The sequence below is a fragment of the Bombus huntii genome, unplaced genomic scaffold, assembly GCF_024542735.1.
Source record: "Bombus huntii isolate Logan2020A unplaced genomic scaffold, iyBomHunt1.1 ctg00000061.1, whole genome shotgun sequence".
NCBI classification, from domain to species: domain Eukaryota; kingdom Metazoa; phylum Arthropoda; class Insecta; order Hymenoptera; family Apidae; genus Bombus; species Bombus huntii.
Genome location: NW_026099322.1, coordinates 1,047,449 through 1,060,135, shown reverse-complemented (window position 1 = coordinate 1,060,135; position 12,687 = coordinate 1,047,449). Strand labels below are relative to the sequence as shown.

The window sequence follows — 12,687 nt, the reverse complement described above, 5'->3', positions numbered from 1 at the left end:
GAAGTAAATGTTAAGGAAATTCGAGGATTTGGAAATACAAATTATTGACTATATTTCCCACACAACAGTTATACATCTATATTACTCTCTGAAAACGTCTTGCACGCACGCTGGTCGCCAACCGACTATCCTAGATTCTTCTAACATCTGGCAACAGTCTTTTGTCTCCACTAAGACCTTGACGCCCTCTAACCCTTACACACACACTCTCATGTACAGTGTAAATGTATCACTTCCCTAACACGCCTCCTTACATTTATACTGTACACTTAATTTTATTTACATACTTGTCGAATTAACAAAATATTTAACATTTATCGCTTTATTTACATTTCTCTTATTTTACATTCATCCATGACCTAAACCTTTCAAATTTCTCTCTACACAGTGTCTTCGTAAAAATATCCGCAGTGTTTTCTTCTGTACTTACTTTTATTATGTTTATCTTATTTTCCTTTACGTACTCGTGAACGTAGTGGTAATGAACTTCGATGTGTTTAGAATTTTTTGTAAAAGTTCCGTATTTTGCTATACTCATTACTCCAGAGTTATCCTCATAGATTTTTACAGGGTTATCGTCTACATTTACATCGAAGATTTTCATTAGTTCTCTGATAGTCATTACTTCGCTCACCGCTTCCGATAGAGCAACATACTCTGCATACGTCGAGGCTTTTGTCACACACCTTTGTTTTTTAGACTTCCATCCAATTACATTTCCATACCATCTAATTACATACCCAGAAGTCGATTTCCTATCTATATGATCTCCTGCCCAATCAGCGTCCACATAACAATCTATCGTTTCGCACTTTTCATTTCTTTTATAATGTAGCCCTAAATCTCTAGTCCGGTACAAATATTTCAATATTCGCAAGGCATATTTAAAATGTGTCTCGTTACAACAATCTTGAAATCTGCTCAGATAATTCACACTATAACTTATATCGGGTCTGGTATTTACACTAATATACAGCAATGCGCCAATTAAATTCTTGTATCCAATGTCCTCTCTATTTATCTCAGCTTTTTCAATTTTTAAGTTGGTCTCCATAGGTGTACAGTACAATTTGCTGTTATGTAATTTATATTTGTTTGCTAATGATTCTATGTATTTCTTTTGGCTTAATCTCATTTCATTTTTTAAATAATCATACTCTATATTTGTTCCAAGATATTCTTTTACTTCACCTAAATCTTTCATTTCAAATTTATCAGTTAATAATTTTTTTTACACTTTGTATCTTCCCTTTGTTTTTACTACAAATCAACAAATCGTCTACGTATATTAACAAACAAACAACATTTTCTCCCTCTCCATAAGTATATAGGCACAGCTCTATATTGTTCTTTTTAAAACCTAATCTCGTCACATACTTATCAAAACACTCATACCAGTCCCTCGGACTTTCTTTTAACCCATAAAGCGCTTTCGATAATTTACAAACTCTATTCGTTCCGTCCGCATATCCCTTTGGTTGATTTACATATACCTCCGAGCTTACTTCACCATTTAAAAAGGCAGTTTCTACATCCATTTGCTCAATTATTAATCCATTTTGACAACAATATGATAGCAATATCTTAAAGGTCTGATTACTCGCCACTGGAGAATATATGTCATCGGCTACGTTTCTTTGTTGAAATCCCCTTACCACTAATCTAGCCTTATACCTGTCCTCTGATTTTTTTCGTGTAAACCCATTTTACATCTAATACTTCTTTGCCTTTTACCCTTTCTACCAATTTCCAAGTTTTATTCTTATAGAGACATTCTATTTCCTTATCCATAGCCTGTTTCCAAACTTCATTATTTTCGCAACAAATCGCCTCCTCAAATGTACGAGGGATATCTACTTTACAATAATTTGCATGCATCTCGTAAATATTTTCCTTTTCTGGATACCTTACTGGAGTTTTCTTAATACGTGTAGATCTCCTAGGAGTGTTTGAGCTTTCAATACTACTATTATTTTCATCTTTCCTACCTTCTAACTCTTCCTTATCCATACCATCCAATGAATAGTTATCTTCGCTATCATTTCTATCTGCCTCTAATGAATTTTCCTCAAAACCGATACATTTAGTGTCTGTCTCTATGACCTCTACATGTCTAGCTATTGTTATTTTCCCACCTAATAAGACTCTGTATCCTACTTCACTATATCCTAATAGAATTCCCATATCTGCCTTCTTGTCCCATTTGGAAACTCTTTTTTGTTCTGGCCTTCTTACAAAAACTTTACTTCCATATAGATGTAGATTTTTAACACTTGGTTTTTTCCCGAAGAATATTTCAAAAGGTGTCTTTCTTTCTATAGTATTCGCTAATATTCGATTTTTCAAATATGCCGCTGTACAAACTATTTCCGGCCAGTACCTTTTATGTACTTTCGCTTCCGCTAACAAGCAACGCGCCATGTCCATCACTGTTCTATTATACCTTTCCGCTGTCCCGTTTAATTCATGTACGTATGTTGGGCAATTATTTATTCTTATACCTTTATCCCTAGCAAATTTATAAATTCGATTATTTAAATATTCTTTACCATTATCGCATCTTAATATTTTTAACCTCTTGCCCGTTAAATTTTCGGCTTCATTTACGAACTGTACGAAAGAATCAAAGACCTCATCTTTTGATTTTATACAATAGATCCTAGCTATTTTACTATAATCATCGATAAATGAAATGAAATATTTTTCTCCATTGAATCCGGTAGTCTTAAAGGGACCACATACGTCCGTATGAATAATTTCCATTATTTCCCTAGTCTTAGTTCGATTATTTTTGAAAGGTAAGTTATGCATTTTGCTTTCTATACACACCCTACATTTCAAAAGTTCCTTTTCAAATTCATTCGGTATGCCAGTCACTAGTTGCTCTTTACCCAAAATCTCTAAATATTTAAAATTTACGTGTCCTAGCATCCTATGCCATCTTTCCTTTTTACTCATACCACTACGTTCGGCGCTGTTTACTAAGTGCGCCGTTGCTGTCCATATGCCTGCTCTTGAGTTTCCATGCTCGCCCGTGCCGGTTCTTGATTGACGATGAAAGTTTCCACGTCCTCTGCTCGTATTGCCTTTGTTCCCTCTTCCTCTGTTTCGACCACGTGTTGGCCCATGCCAATAGCCGTTACTGCTTCCCGCTTGGACGCCATTTTGACACTCTCTCGCAAAGTGTCCTAATCTTCCACATCTGAAGCATCCTTCCTTTTTTGCAGAAAAGGCGTTGGTTTGCCTTTCTCCTCGATTGGATTTATTTTTCTTCTCTGCTATCTCTATTTTATTTTTTACATACGCTACCGTTTGATCCTCTTCTTTCAATGCGTCTATTATGTCCGCTATGTAGCTGTATTCTTCGGGTAACGTATTCAGCATGTAATTCAGCTTTTCCCTCTCACTTACTTGTGCGCCCGCACTTTTTAATTCATTGATTAATTTCTCAAAATCGTTAAAGAATGATGCTGAATCACTGTAGTTCTCCAGTCTTATGTTTTCCAATCTCCTTCTGCATACGATCTGCAGTGCCGTCGACTCTTTCAAGTACATTTCATCGAACCTTTTTATTATATCATACGCCGTTTTTCCTTCCCTAACATACTCCAATTGTCTGTTCGATATTGCACTATAAATTATATTAATCGCCTTCAAATCCTTTTTGTCCCAGTCTTCATCGTCTCTTTCGTTCTTCATTCTAGTTGTAACAACCTCGCATTCCTTATATTTGAAAAACATCGTGATTCTTTGCTTCCACATTCCATAATCCTCACCATCGAATATAGGTATCATGATTTCCGATCTCTCCATTTTAATTGATTCTTCTTTTTTTCTTTTCTTACTCAAGCGTTCCTACGTGCTCGAAGAATATTTTTTCCTCTGAAAGTTTTTTTTTCTTTACTGAAAACTCACTCGCAAGATCGTAACCACGCACTAAATATCTTGCAAAACTAGTAACCACGCTCTGCTACCATGTTAAGGAAATTCGAGGATTTGGGAATACAAATTATTGACTATATTTCCCACACAACAGTTATACATCTATATTACTCTCTGAAGAACGTCTTGCACGCACGCTTGTCGCCAACCGACTATCCTAGATTCTTCTAACATCTGGCAACAGTCTTTTGTCTCCACTAAGATCTTGACGCCCTCTGGCTCTTACACACACACTCTCATGTACAGTGTAAATGTATCACTTCCCTAACAGTAAAATGTTACAACTGTAATGGAAACCACCCAGCCAGCTATAAAGGATGCGAAATCAGAAAACAATCACAACGTAAACAGTTTCCACCACTTGGCAATAGATCAATCAATAACTACCAACCACAACAAAGTATAACGGATAATTAAGCAACATTGAAAGCACAAAATGAACCAAAAGCTATAAACGGAAACACCGATCCCCAAGGAAACCGCAGCTACGCGCAAGTAACCCAAAACATTAGACAAACAACGCCCACAAACAAACAGAATCAAAGCAACAACACCGAAGACGATACAGAAATCAAAGAAATGCTCAAACAATCCATTAAAGGTACAGAGATATTAAGAAAAATGGTAAGTGAGAAAAACACAATACTAAGGCAACAAGTACAACAAACAACAGTCATGTTACTACTCACAAACTTGCTAAGTAAAAAATAAAAATGGACATGCTTGAAATAGCAGCATGGAACTCTAACGGACTATAACAAAGGGCCCTAGAAACTAAAACATTCCTGTATAATAATAATATCGACATACTACTCGTATCGGAAACACACTTCACTATAAAAAGTTACATAAAAATACCGTACTACACAATATATGATACCAAGCATCCCTCAGGAAAATCACACGGAGGGACCGCAGTAATAATAAGAAACGACATTAAACACCACTAACACAGCCAAGCTAGTAAGGAATATATACAAGCAACCACCGTTACTGTACAAACTAGCAGCAACCATTTACAGTTGTCAGCAGTATATGTACCACCGCGACACAAAATGACATCACAAACGTGGGAAGAGTACTTTCAACACTTAGGTGACAAGTATATCGCAACGGGAGACTACAATGCAAACCACACGCTATGGGGATCAAGAATTACCACACCTCGAGGTAGAACCCTGGAAAAATACATTAACAACAACCTCAATATATTATCCACAGGAAGACATACTGGCCGACAGACCTGAGCAAAATACCTGGCCTACTCGATTTTGCAGTTACAAAGGGACTAAACGCAAATAAACTAAAAATAACACCCAGCCTCATTGCATACAGCCCAATTGCTTACAGAAACAAATTAATACTTTATAGCAATCCAGGGACACTATGCAACAGAACAACCAAATGGCAAATTTTTAAAGAAATAATCGAGAGCAAAACCAGTTGCAGCATCCCATTGGAAACACCCGAACACGTCGAACAGGCAGTAACACCATTGACAGAAACTATCCAAGAAGCATCATGGACAACCACTATACCTGAACCAACCAACAGACAAACAAAAATAATTCCATCAGACATACTTGAAAAAATTAGAGAAAAAAGAAAAGCGAAAGCAAAATGGCAAAAACATAGAACATGAGAAAACAAAAAACACCTAAACAAACTTGCAAAGGAAATAAAAAACAAAATAAAAGTGCACAACAATAACGAATTCACAAAATTCATAGAGTCACTCTCTGCTCACGAGAACTCCAACTACTCCCTATGGAAAGCCACGAAAAAAGAAGAAACCAATAAAACTAGTCACAGCAATCAGGACGGCAGACAACACATGGGCAAGAAGCAACGAAGAGCAAGCTGAAGAATTTTCCAACCACCTTTGAAACATATTTATACCACATAATATGAACAACAGCAACCCCAAATGTCATACGGACGAGGATGCGTTTACCACTAGTACCTCAACTGACAACCACTATACCATACCTAAAACAACAGCACAAGAAATTAGAAACATAATCGAGAAAACAAAAAACAATAAAACACCACGAATCGACCTAATCAATGGTAAAATCTTGAAAAACCTTCCGCCAAAAGCGATAACACTAATGACAATAATATTCAATGCAATACTAAGAATCCAATACTTTCCTAAACTGTGGAAACTAGCACAGGACATAATGTTACCTAAACCAGGCAAAGAACCACACCAAACTGCATCTTACAGACCAATATCACTACTTCCTGTGTTTTCCAAAATACTAGAGGAAATAATATGCAACCGCATAAAACCAATAATATAGAAGGAAAAATTAATACCAGATCACCAATTTCGATTCAGAAACATACACTCCACTATAGAGCACATGCACAGGCTCATTAAAGAAATAATACTAGCATTAGAAAACAAACAATACTGTACAGCCCTCTCTATGGACATAGATAAAGCATTTGACAAAATAAACCACGAAAGCCTACTACAAACAATCAGAAAACAATTTCCGGAGCAAATATACCAATTAATAAAATCTTACTTAAGCAGCAGAACCTTCGTAATAAAAATCAAGGACACATACTCTGAAGTTAAAGACGTCAAGGCAGGGGTTCCGCGAAGAAGCGTCTTAGGATCAATACTATACACAAAACATACCAACAACTACCAATAGCAAAATACTGACACTCACGGACGACACAGCTGTACTAGTCAGGCACACTAACCCAGAAATAGCAGTCAAATTACTACAAGAACATATCACAAAAATAGAAAAGTGGCTGCAAGATAAACAAATAAAAGCAAACCCCGATAAATGCAACCATATTACACTCACACTGCGAAAACAGACACCATCAAACATCCTACTGAACGGCACGCACAAAAACCGCAAACAAGGCAAGTCAAATACCTAGGACTAGACCACCTAGAAACACAACTCACATGGAAACAGCATACTAAATCAATAATAGACAAAATACAGACAACAAGGAGACAAATGCATTGGCTAACAAGTCGAAAATCCAAATTAAGCATAGAAAATAAATTAAAAATATACAAAACGATCATAAATCCAATCTGGACGTACGGAATACCACTATGGGGGGTAGCGGCAATGAGCCATATAAACAAAATAGAGACAGTACAAGCTAAAATTCTTAGAACAATAGTAAACGCCCCATGGTACGTTAGAAACGAAGGCATACGGAAGAACCTGGGAATACCAATGGTCAAAGAGAAAATTAGCAGACACGCAGAAAAATACAAAGAAAGAATAGGAACACAGCCAAACTGGCTAGCTGCGGAAACGATCAACACCTCAAACATGGATAGAAGGCTGAAAGGGAAATACCTAGCAGACCTCACAAAGGACACAACCAAACAAACACGAAGATGGTATCCCACTGGGGGTAGCTACCCACATAATAATCTAACAGCTAAAAAATTCTACCAAATGTCCAAACTGGACAAATTGTGAATCTAATCTATAAAATAAAAAAAAACCTGTGATCTGAGTTTAGATCTCAGTTTAGAGTGATACATCTCCTAAAAGGATTAAGAGATTTTTTAACAAATTCCCAAAATAACAGTGAATTTTAGAACAAAGATAATGGAAATACATAAACATCTTGTTAATAACGACGTGGGTATACTGATAGGAACTAATATCTGCAGAATATATGAATGTCTTAAACATAACGTAATGCTAAAAAACGTTCTCTTTGTCCAACGACCTCTTGATTCCTATACAACCTCTCCTGGTTATCTTGCGCACGCGTAACATTCACGTACCGTTACATGCATTGCCATTCCATACTTTTCGTATCCTTTTTATACTGTTACTTGAATATAGAATTATATAAAAAATACAAGAGCACAAAGATATAGAAAATATAAAAATATAAAAATAAAAGATTACAAAACTGTCAAAATTACAGAAAATCAGATTAAACATTAGTACCTATATTCGTCCCAAGTGTTGCGTTGTGTGTTCTATTTCTTTTGTAGATTATTAGTAGTGGTTTAGTTTAGAATATAGATTATTTATATATTTATGTAGAGACATGCATGTTTCGTAATGTAGTTCTTATTTTATAACACTTTACCGGAATGTAGGCTAGTTTTAAGTATGTATCTTAGATTACTAATTTGATTTAATAATGTAGAATGCGCACACATATATATATGTTTCTGACAATGTAACTTTTATTTCTTTAATAATACAATATTGTATGTTTTATGTATTCGTTAGACTATTAGTTTTTGACTTCATATATACTTATATTTCATAAATTGATAATATTGTATTTGTTGCATAGTATTGGAAGTACTGTCTCTAATATTTACTAGTTTATTACATGTCTGGCATATATGTTTATACTTATATGTAACTCTCCAAGTTGATTGATTAAAATATATTTATATATACATGTATTCCTGGCGTTTCAATTATTTCCCCTTTTGTAGTTATTCTTATTTCCTGGTTTATTTGTTTGGTTCGTAACTCGTTCAATCCATTAACTGGTTCTATTTATTTTATTTTATACTGGTTGGATTTATATTATATTGAACCACAAGTTTTCAAATTGCAAGTCGGTTATTGGTAGGTTTATTTAGAGTTGTGTGTATATGTGTTTTGTTTATTGGTTGGATCTATTAGTCGCCCTCGTTTTGTTAATCCTTCCTTTAGTTTCGTAGCGCCGTGTGTTCGTTTGTGCATTCAAATCCTTATTCGCGCGTTTTGTATAGAATGGTTTTCTTGTTCTTGTTACGGCGCGTGCGGAGCGCGGGACGTGACACCCCCGCCCTTGGAGTTCAAATTTCCAAAGGAAATTTGACTGATGGTGTCTCTGAGTTCGCTCAAGGCGGACGTAGATGTCGTTGGTTGTTGAGTGACTACCGGTGTTATCGATATCCCTTGAGGTTGTGATGTTTGATCATCGATATTTCGTCTTCCTTTGAGGTATAGGAGCAGGTGGGTGACTGATCCGCATATTGCTCCTAATAGGGCGATTCCACATCCGTAAGTTTCACGTAACTGGTATCCGTATGTTTCGATCATTCGCGGAGAGACGCGATCGCGAGATATCACGTCAACGAGAGTTGTAAGTTCTCGTTACGATTAAACAATCGACGCCACGAACTGATCGATTCCCTTATTTCGATTATGATAATAAGGGTAGTTCAATGAAATTTCACAGAATTAACACAACTAAATTAATGTTTATTGCAACAACTTATTAACTAGAAAGATATAAATGGAACAACAAAAAGAAATGTGACTACGTAATGTGCGATATAAGATATGTGTTGACTGTTTGGCTTCTCGAAACGATCTGATTCTTTCTGGAAGGCGACCCCCACTACCTTCGGATCATGCCACATTCTTTTACGCCAGATAAAATAACGGCCACGAATCGACGTTTCTGGAGGTCGCCCTGCTTAATGAACCATGCGCTTGCCACTACAATGTTTGTTTTGCCGGGCAGCCGCGACGATCCGTCTGCGACATTATAGTGCCGCGACCGACAGTTAAGAATATGATATATGGCAAGCCGCATGGCGTAACATCCTCCCCCCGTTGAGAGGGTACCGATCAAATTAGCGAGATGTGGTTGAAGTTCCCATCTTAGTTCGTCTCGGTGGCTAGTTGTTCGGGTTTCTCGAGATCGGGTTGAATTGGCAGTGGGACAAGCCTTTTGACGGCCCGATCCAAAACGCTCTTTGCCGTCTGAACTGTAGCTGTCCGGATGACACCATCGGCGCCTGGATGAACCTTGATAACTCGGCCCAGAGGCCAATGCATGGAGGGAACGTTGTCCTCTCTGAGGATGACGATTGTGCCTTTTTGGATGCCGTGTCCACCCTTGCTCCACTTATTGCGGTTGGTTAGCTCGTTCAAACACTCCTTATGCCAGCGGTTCCAAAAATGCTGTTTAAGCTGTTGGATATGCTGCCATCTGGAGAGTCGGTTCGATGGAATGTCTCTGAAATCTCGATCACGTAAGCACATTAGTGAATCGCCAATGAGAAAATGTCCGGGAGTGAAGACTAGGAGATCATTTGGATCGGTGGAGATAGGAGTTAGCGGGCGGGAATTGAGGACTGCTTCTATTTCTATGATAAGAGTATTCAATTGTTCAGAGGTGAGTAACTCGTTGCCGGCTACACGCCTGAGGTGGCGTTTAAATGACTTCACCGCTGCTTCCCATAGCCCACCGAAATGCGGCGAATGAGGGGGAATGAAGCGCCATTCGATTTGTTTGTCGGCTAAAAATGCGGTTACTTTTTCCTTGTGATCGTCCGATTGTAATAAATCGTGAAGCTCTCGTAATTCGTTGCTTGCTCCTCTGAAGTTGGTGCCGTTATCAGAATGGATGGTGGAGCAATACCCTCGTCGAGCGATAAATCTGCGAAGAGCGGCGATGAAGGCTTCGCTAGTGAGATCGTCAACGAGCTCGATGTGTACCGCTTTAATTGCTAGGCATACGAAAATGGCTACGTATACTTTTATCTGACGACGGTTACGATCTCGTTTTTCCTTGATGTGGAACGGCCCGCAGTAATCGACGCCGACGTTTGTAAATGGGCGAGATTCCGTTACTCGCGCCTCCGGCAGATTACCCATCACGTATTCTACCGGCGGTGGTTGAGCGCGGCAGCAGCGGACGCAGCCTTTGATCGCCCGCCATACTTGACTTCGACCGTCAACGGGCCAGTATCTTTGTCTTACTGCGTATAACGTAGCCTGCGTTCCGGAATGCATGTGGATCTTGTGCTCGTGGTCTATGATGCGTGTTGTAACGGATGACTTAGGTAATACTATGGGATGTTTCTGAGCGAAGGTCATCGACGAATGACTGAGTCGACCCCCGACTCGCAATATTCCTTCCTTGTCTATGAACGGATTGAGTCGCGTGAGCTTACCCTTTATCGCCGCGTTCCGATCTTTTTGGAGTGTACGAATTTCCTCGGAGAAATGGATGTTTTGCAACAATTTTATCAGTTTATTGTGCGTTATGAGTAATTCAGTAACGGTTAGGGGTGCCGCTCGGTTCCTTTTCTGTTTCCAACGGAGGCAACGAGCTATGATTCGTATCAACTTGGGCCAGGATGAATACCTTTGCAACAAACTGTAATCGGCGGGGTTTGCGGACAGACAAATCGCCCCCTTCTGCTCCGGTACTTCAATTTGCGGTGTTAGCGCCCATGTCGGCCAATAGCCTTCCGACTGGTAGAGCCATGCAGGACCGTGCTGCCAGATGGTTGGGCGCAGAAACTCTTCGGGTGTTTGGCCGCGTGATATTAAGTCCGCGGGGTTGTCGTCGGTAGGAACGTGGCGCCAATCGCGGATGCTGGTTTTTGTTTGAATTTCGGAGACTCTGTTAGCGACGAATGTTTTAAGGGTGTGAGGTGATGTATTGAGCCAATGGAGGACGATAGTGGAATCGGTCCAATAGATAGTTCGAGTAATTTTGTGTGATAGGGCTTGTTGTACTGTCGACATCAGGGACGTAAGAAGGAGTGCTCCGCTCAGCTCGAGCCGAGGAATGGTCTGGCACTTGAGTGGGGCGACTTTCGATTTTGCGGTTAAAAGTTAGGTCCAAACACGGCCGTTGGTGTTAAGGGTTCGAAGATAAACACAGGCTCCGTAAGCCTTTTCGCTGGCATCGCAGAAACCATGCAGTTCAATTTCCATTGCGGACTCGATTATTGCCTTGCGTGGGAACCTGACGTTGTTTAATAAGGGTAATTGGGCATAGTACCTTTCCCACTCTGTATGTAACTCGATCGGAAGTGATTCATCCCAATCGATTTTCGACGACCATATTCGTTGAAGTAGCATCTTGGCCCGAATAATCACCGGTGCGAGCAGACCGAGCGGATCGTAAATTTTTGCAATCTCCGAGCTGATGATTCGTTTCGTGACTCGAGAGGGCGTGGGTTTGACTTCGACCGAGTAAAGAATAGAATCGTCGGATGAATTCCAAAACACTCCCAGCGTCTTCAAGGTTTGCGAGTCGCCCAAAAAATGTTGGTGATTTGTTTCTTCTAAGGAAAGTCCGTGTAATAAGTCCTTATCGTTTGACGCCCATTTTCGTATGTTTAAGCCGGCCAGTTGAAGTAAATTGGTGAGTTCTGTTCTGAGCGTGAGGGCTTCGTCCTTCGTTTCAGCTCCGGTGAGAGCGTCGTCGACGTAGAAATCCCGCTGCAGTACCTGTGCTGCACGTGGAAATCGATGTCCTTCGTCCTCTGCCAGTTGCTTGAGGCACCGAATAGCTAGATACGGGGCTGCGGATAAACCGAACGTTACAGTGTTAAGCTCATATGTTTCTGTTTCTCCACTCGCGCTGCGCCATAATATCCTTTGATATTTCCGATCCTCTGGTCGTACGAGGAATTGCCGATACATTTTCTCGATGTCGCCGGTGAGTACGTATTGATGAGCGCGGAATCTAATTAATATATATGTCGGAGATGAAAGGAAAGCCGAAGCCTTTCCTTGGAAATTTTGGGAACATCCTCTAGTACCTTAGCCTAGATTTTATTATAGTTGTAATTGCTTAAGATTTGTAATAAGCGAGATTGGGTTCGAGGTGACAATCGGTCGCTGAACGTAGCCACGGTCACGGGATGGATGTTTTATCTAACGGAGGTCTGGAGTGGTTGTATGTGTTTTCCGAGAAATGTGGTTGTGGCGGCATGCGGCCTCGAGAGCGGGCCGAGCCACGTGTGATGTTGCCTCGGAG

General features: G+C 39.5%; 1 protein-coding gene across 1 annotated transcript; it reads right to left on the bottom strand.

The window, feature by feature from the left end:
• Positions 1-5,898: 5,898 nt before the first annotated feature.
• LOC126876024 (uncharacterized) lies at positions 5,899-11,444 on the bottom strand. Its single transcript, XM_050638935.1, has 2 exons — positions 10,137-11,444; positions 5,899-5,931 (listed from the first exon to the last, which is right to left on the bottom strand). Exons 1-2 carry the CDS (start codon positions 11,442-11,444, stop codon positions 5,899-5,901), a joined length of 1,341 nt encoding a protein of 446 aa, XP_050494892.1.
• Positions 11,445-12,687: the final 1,243 nt, after the last annotated feature.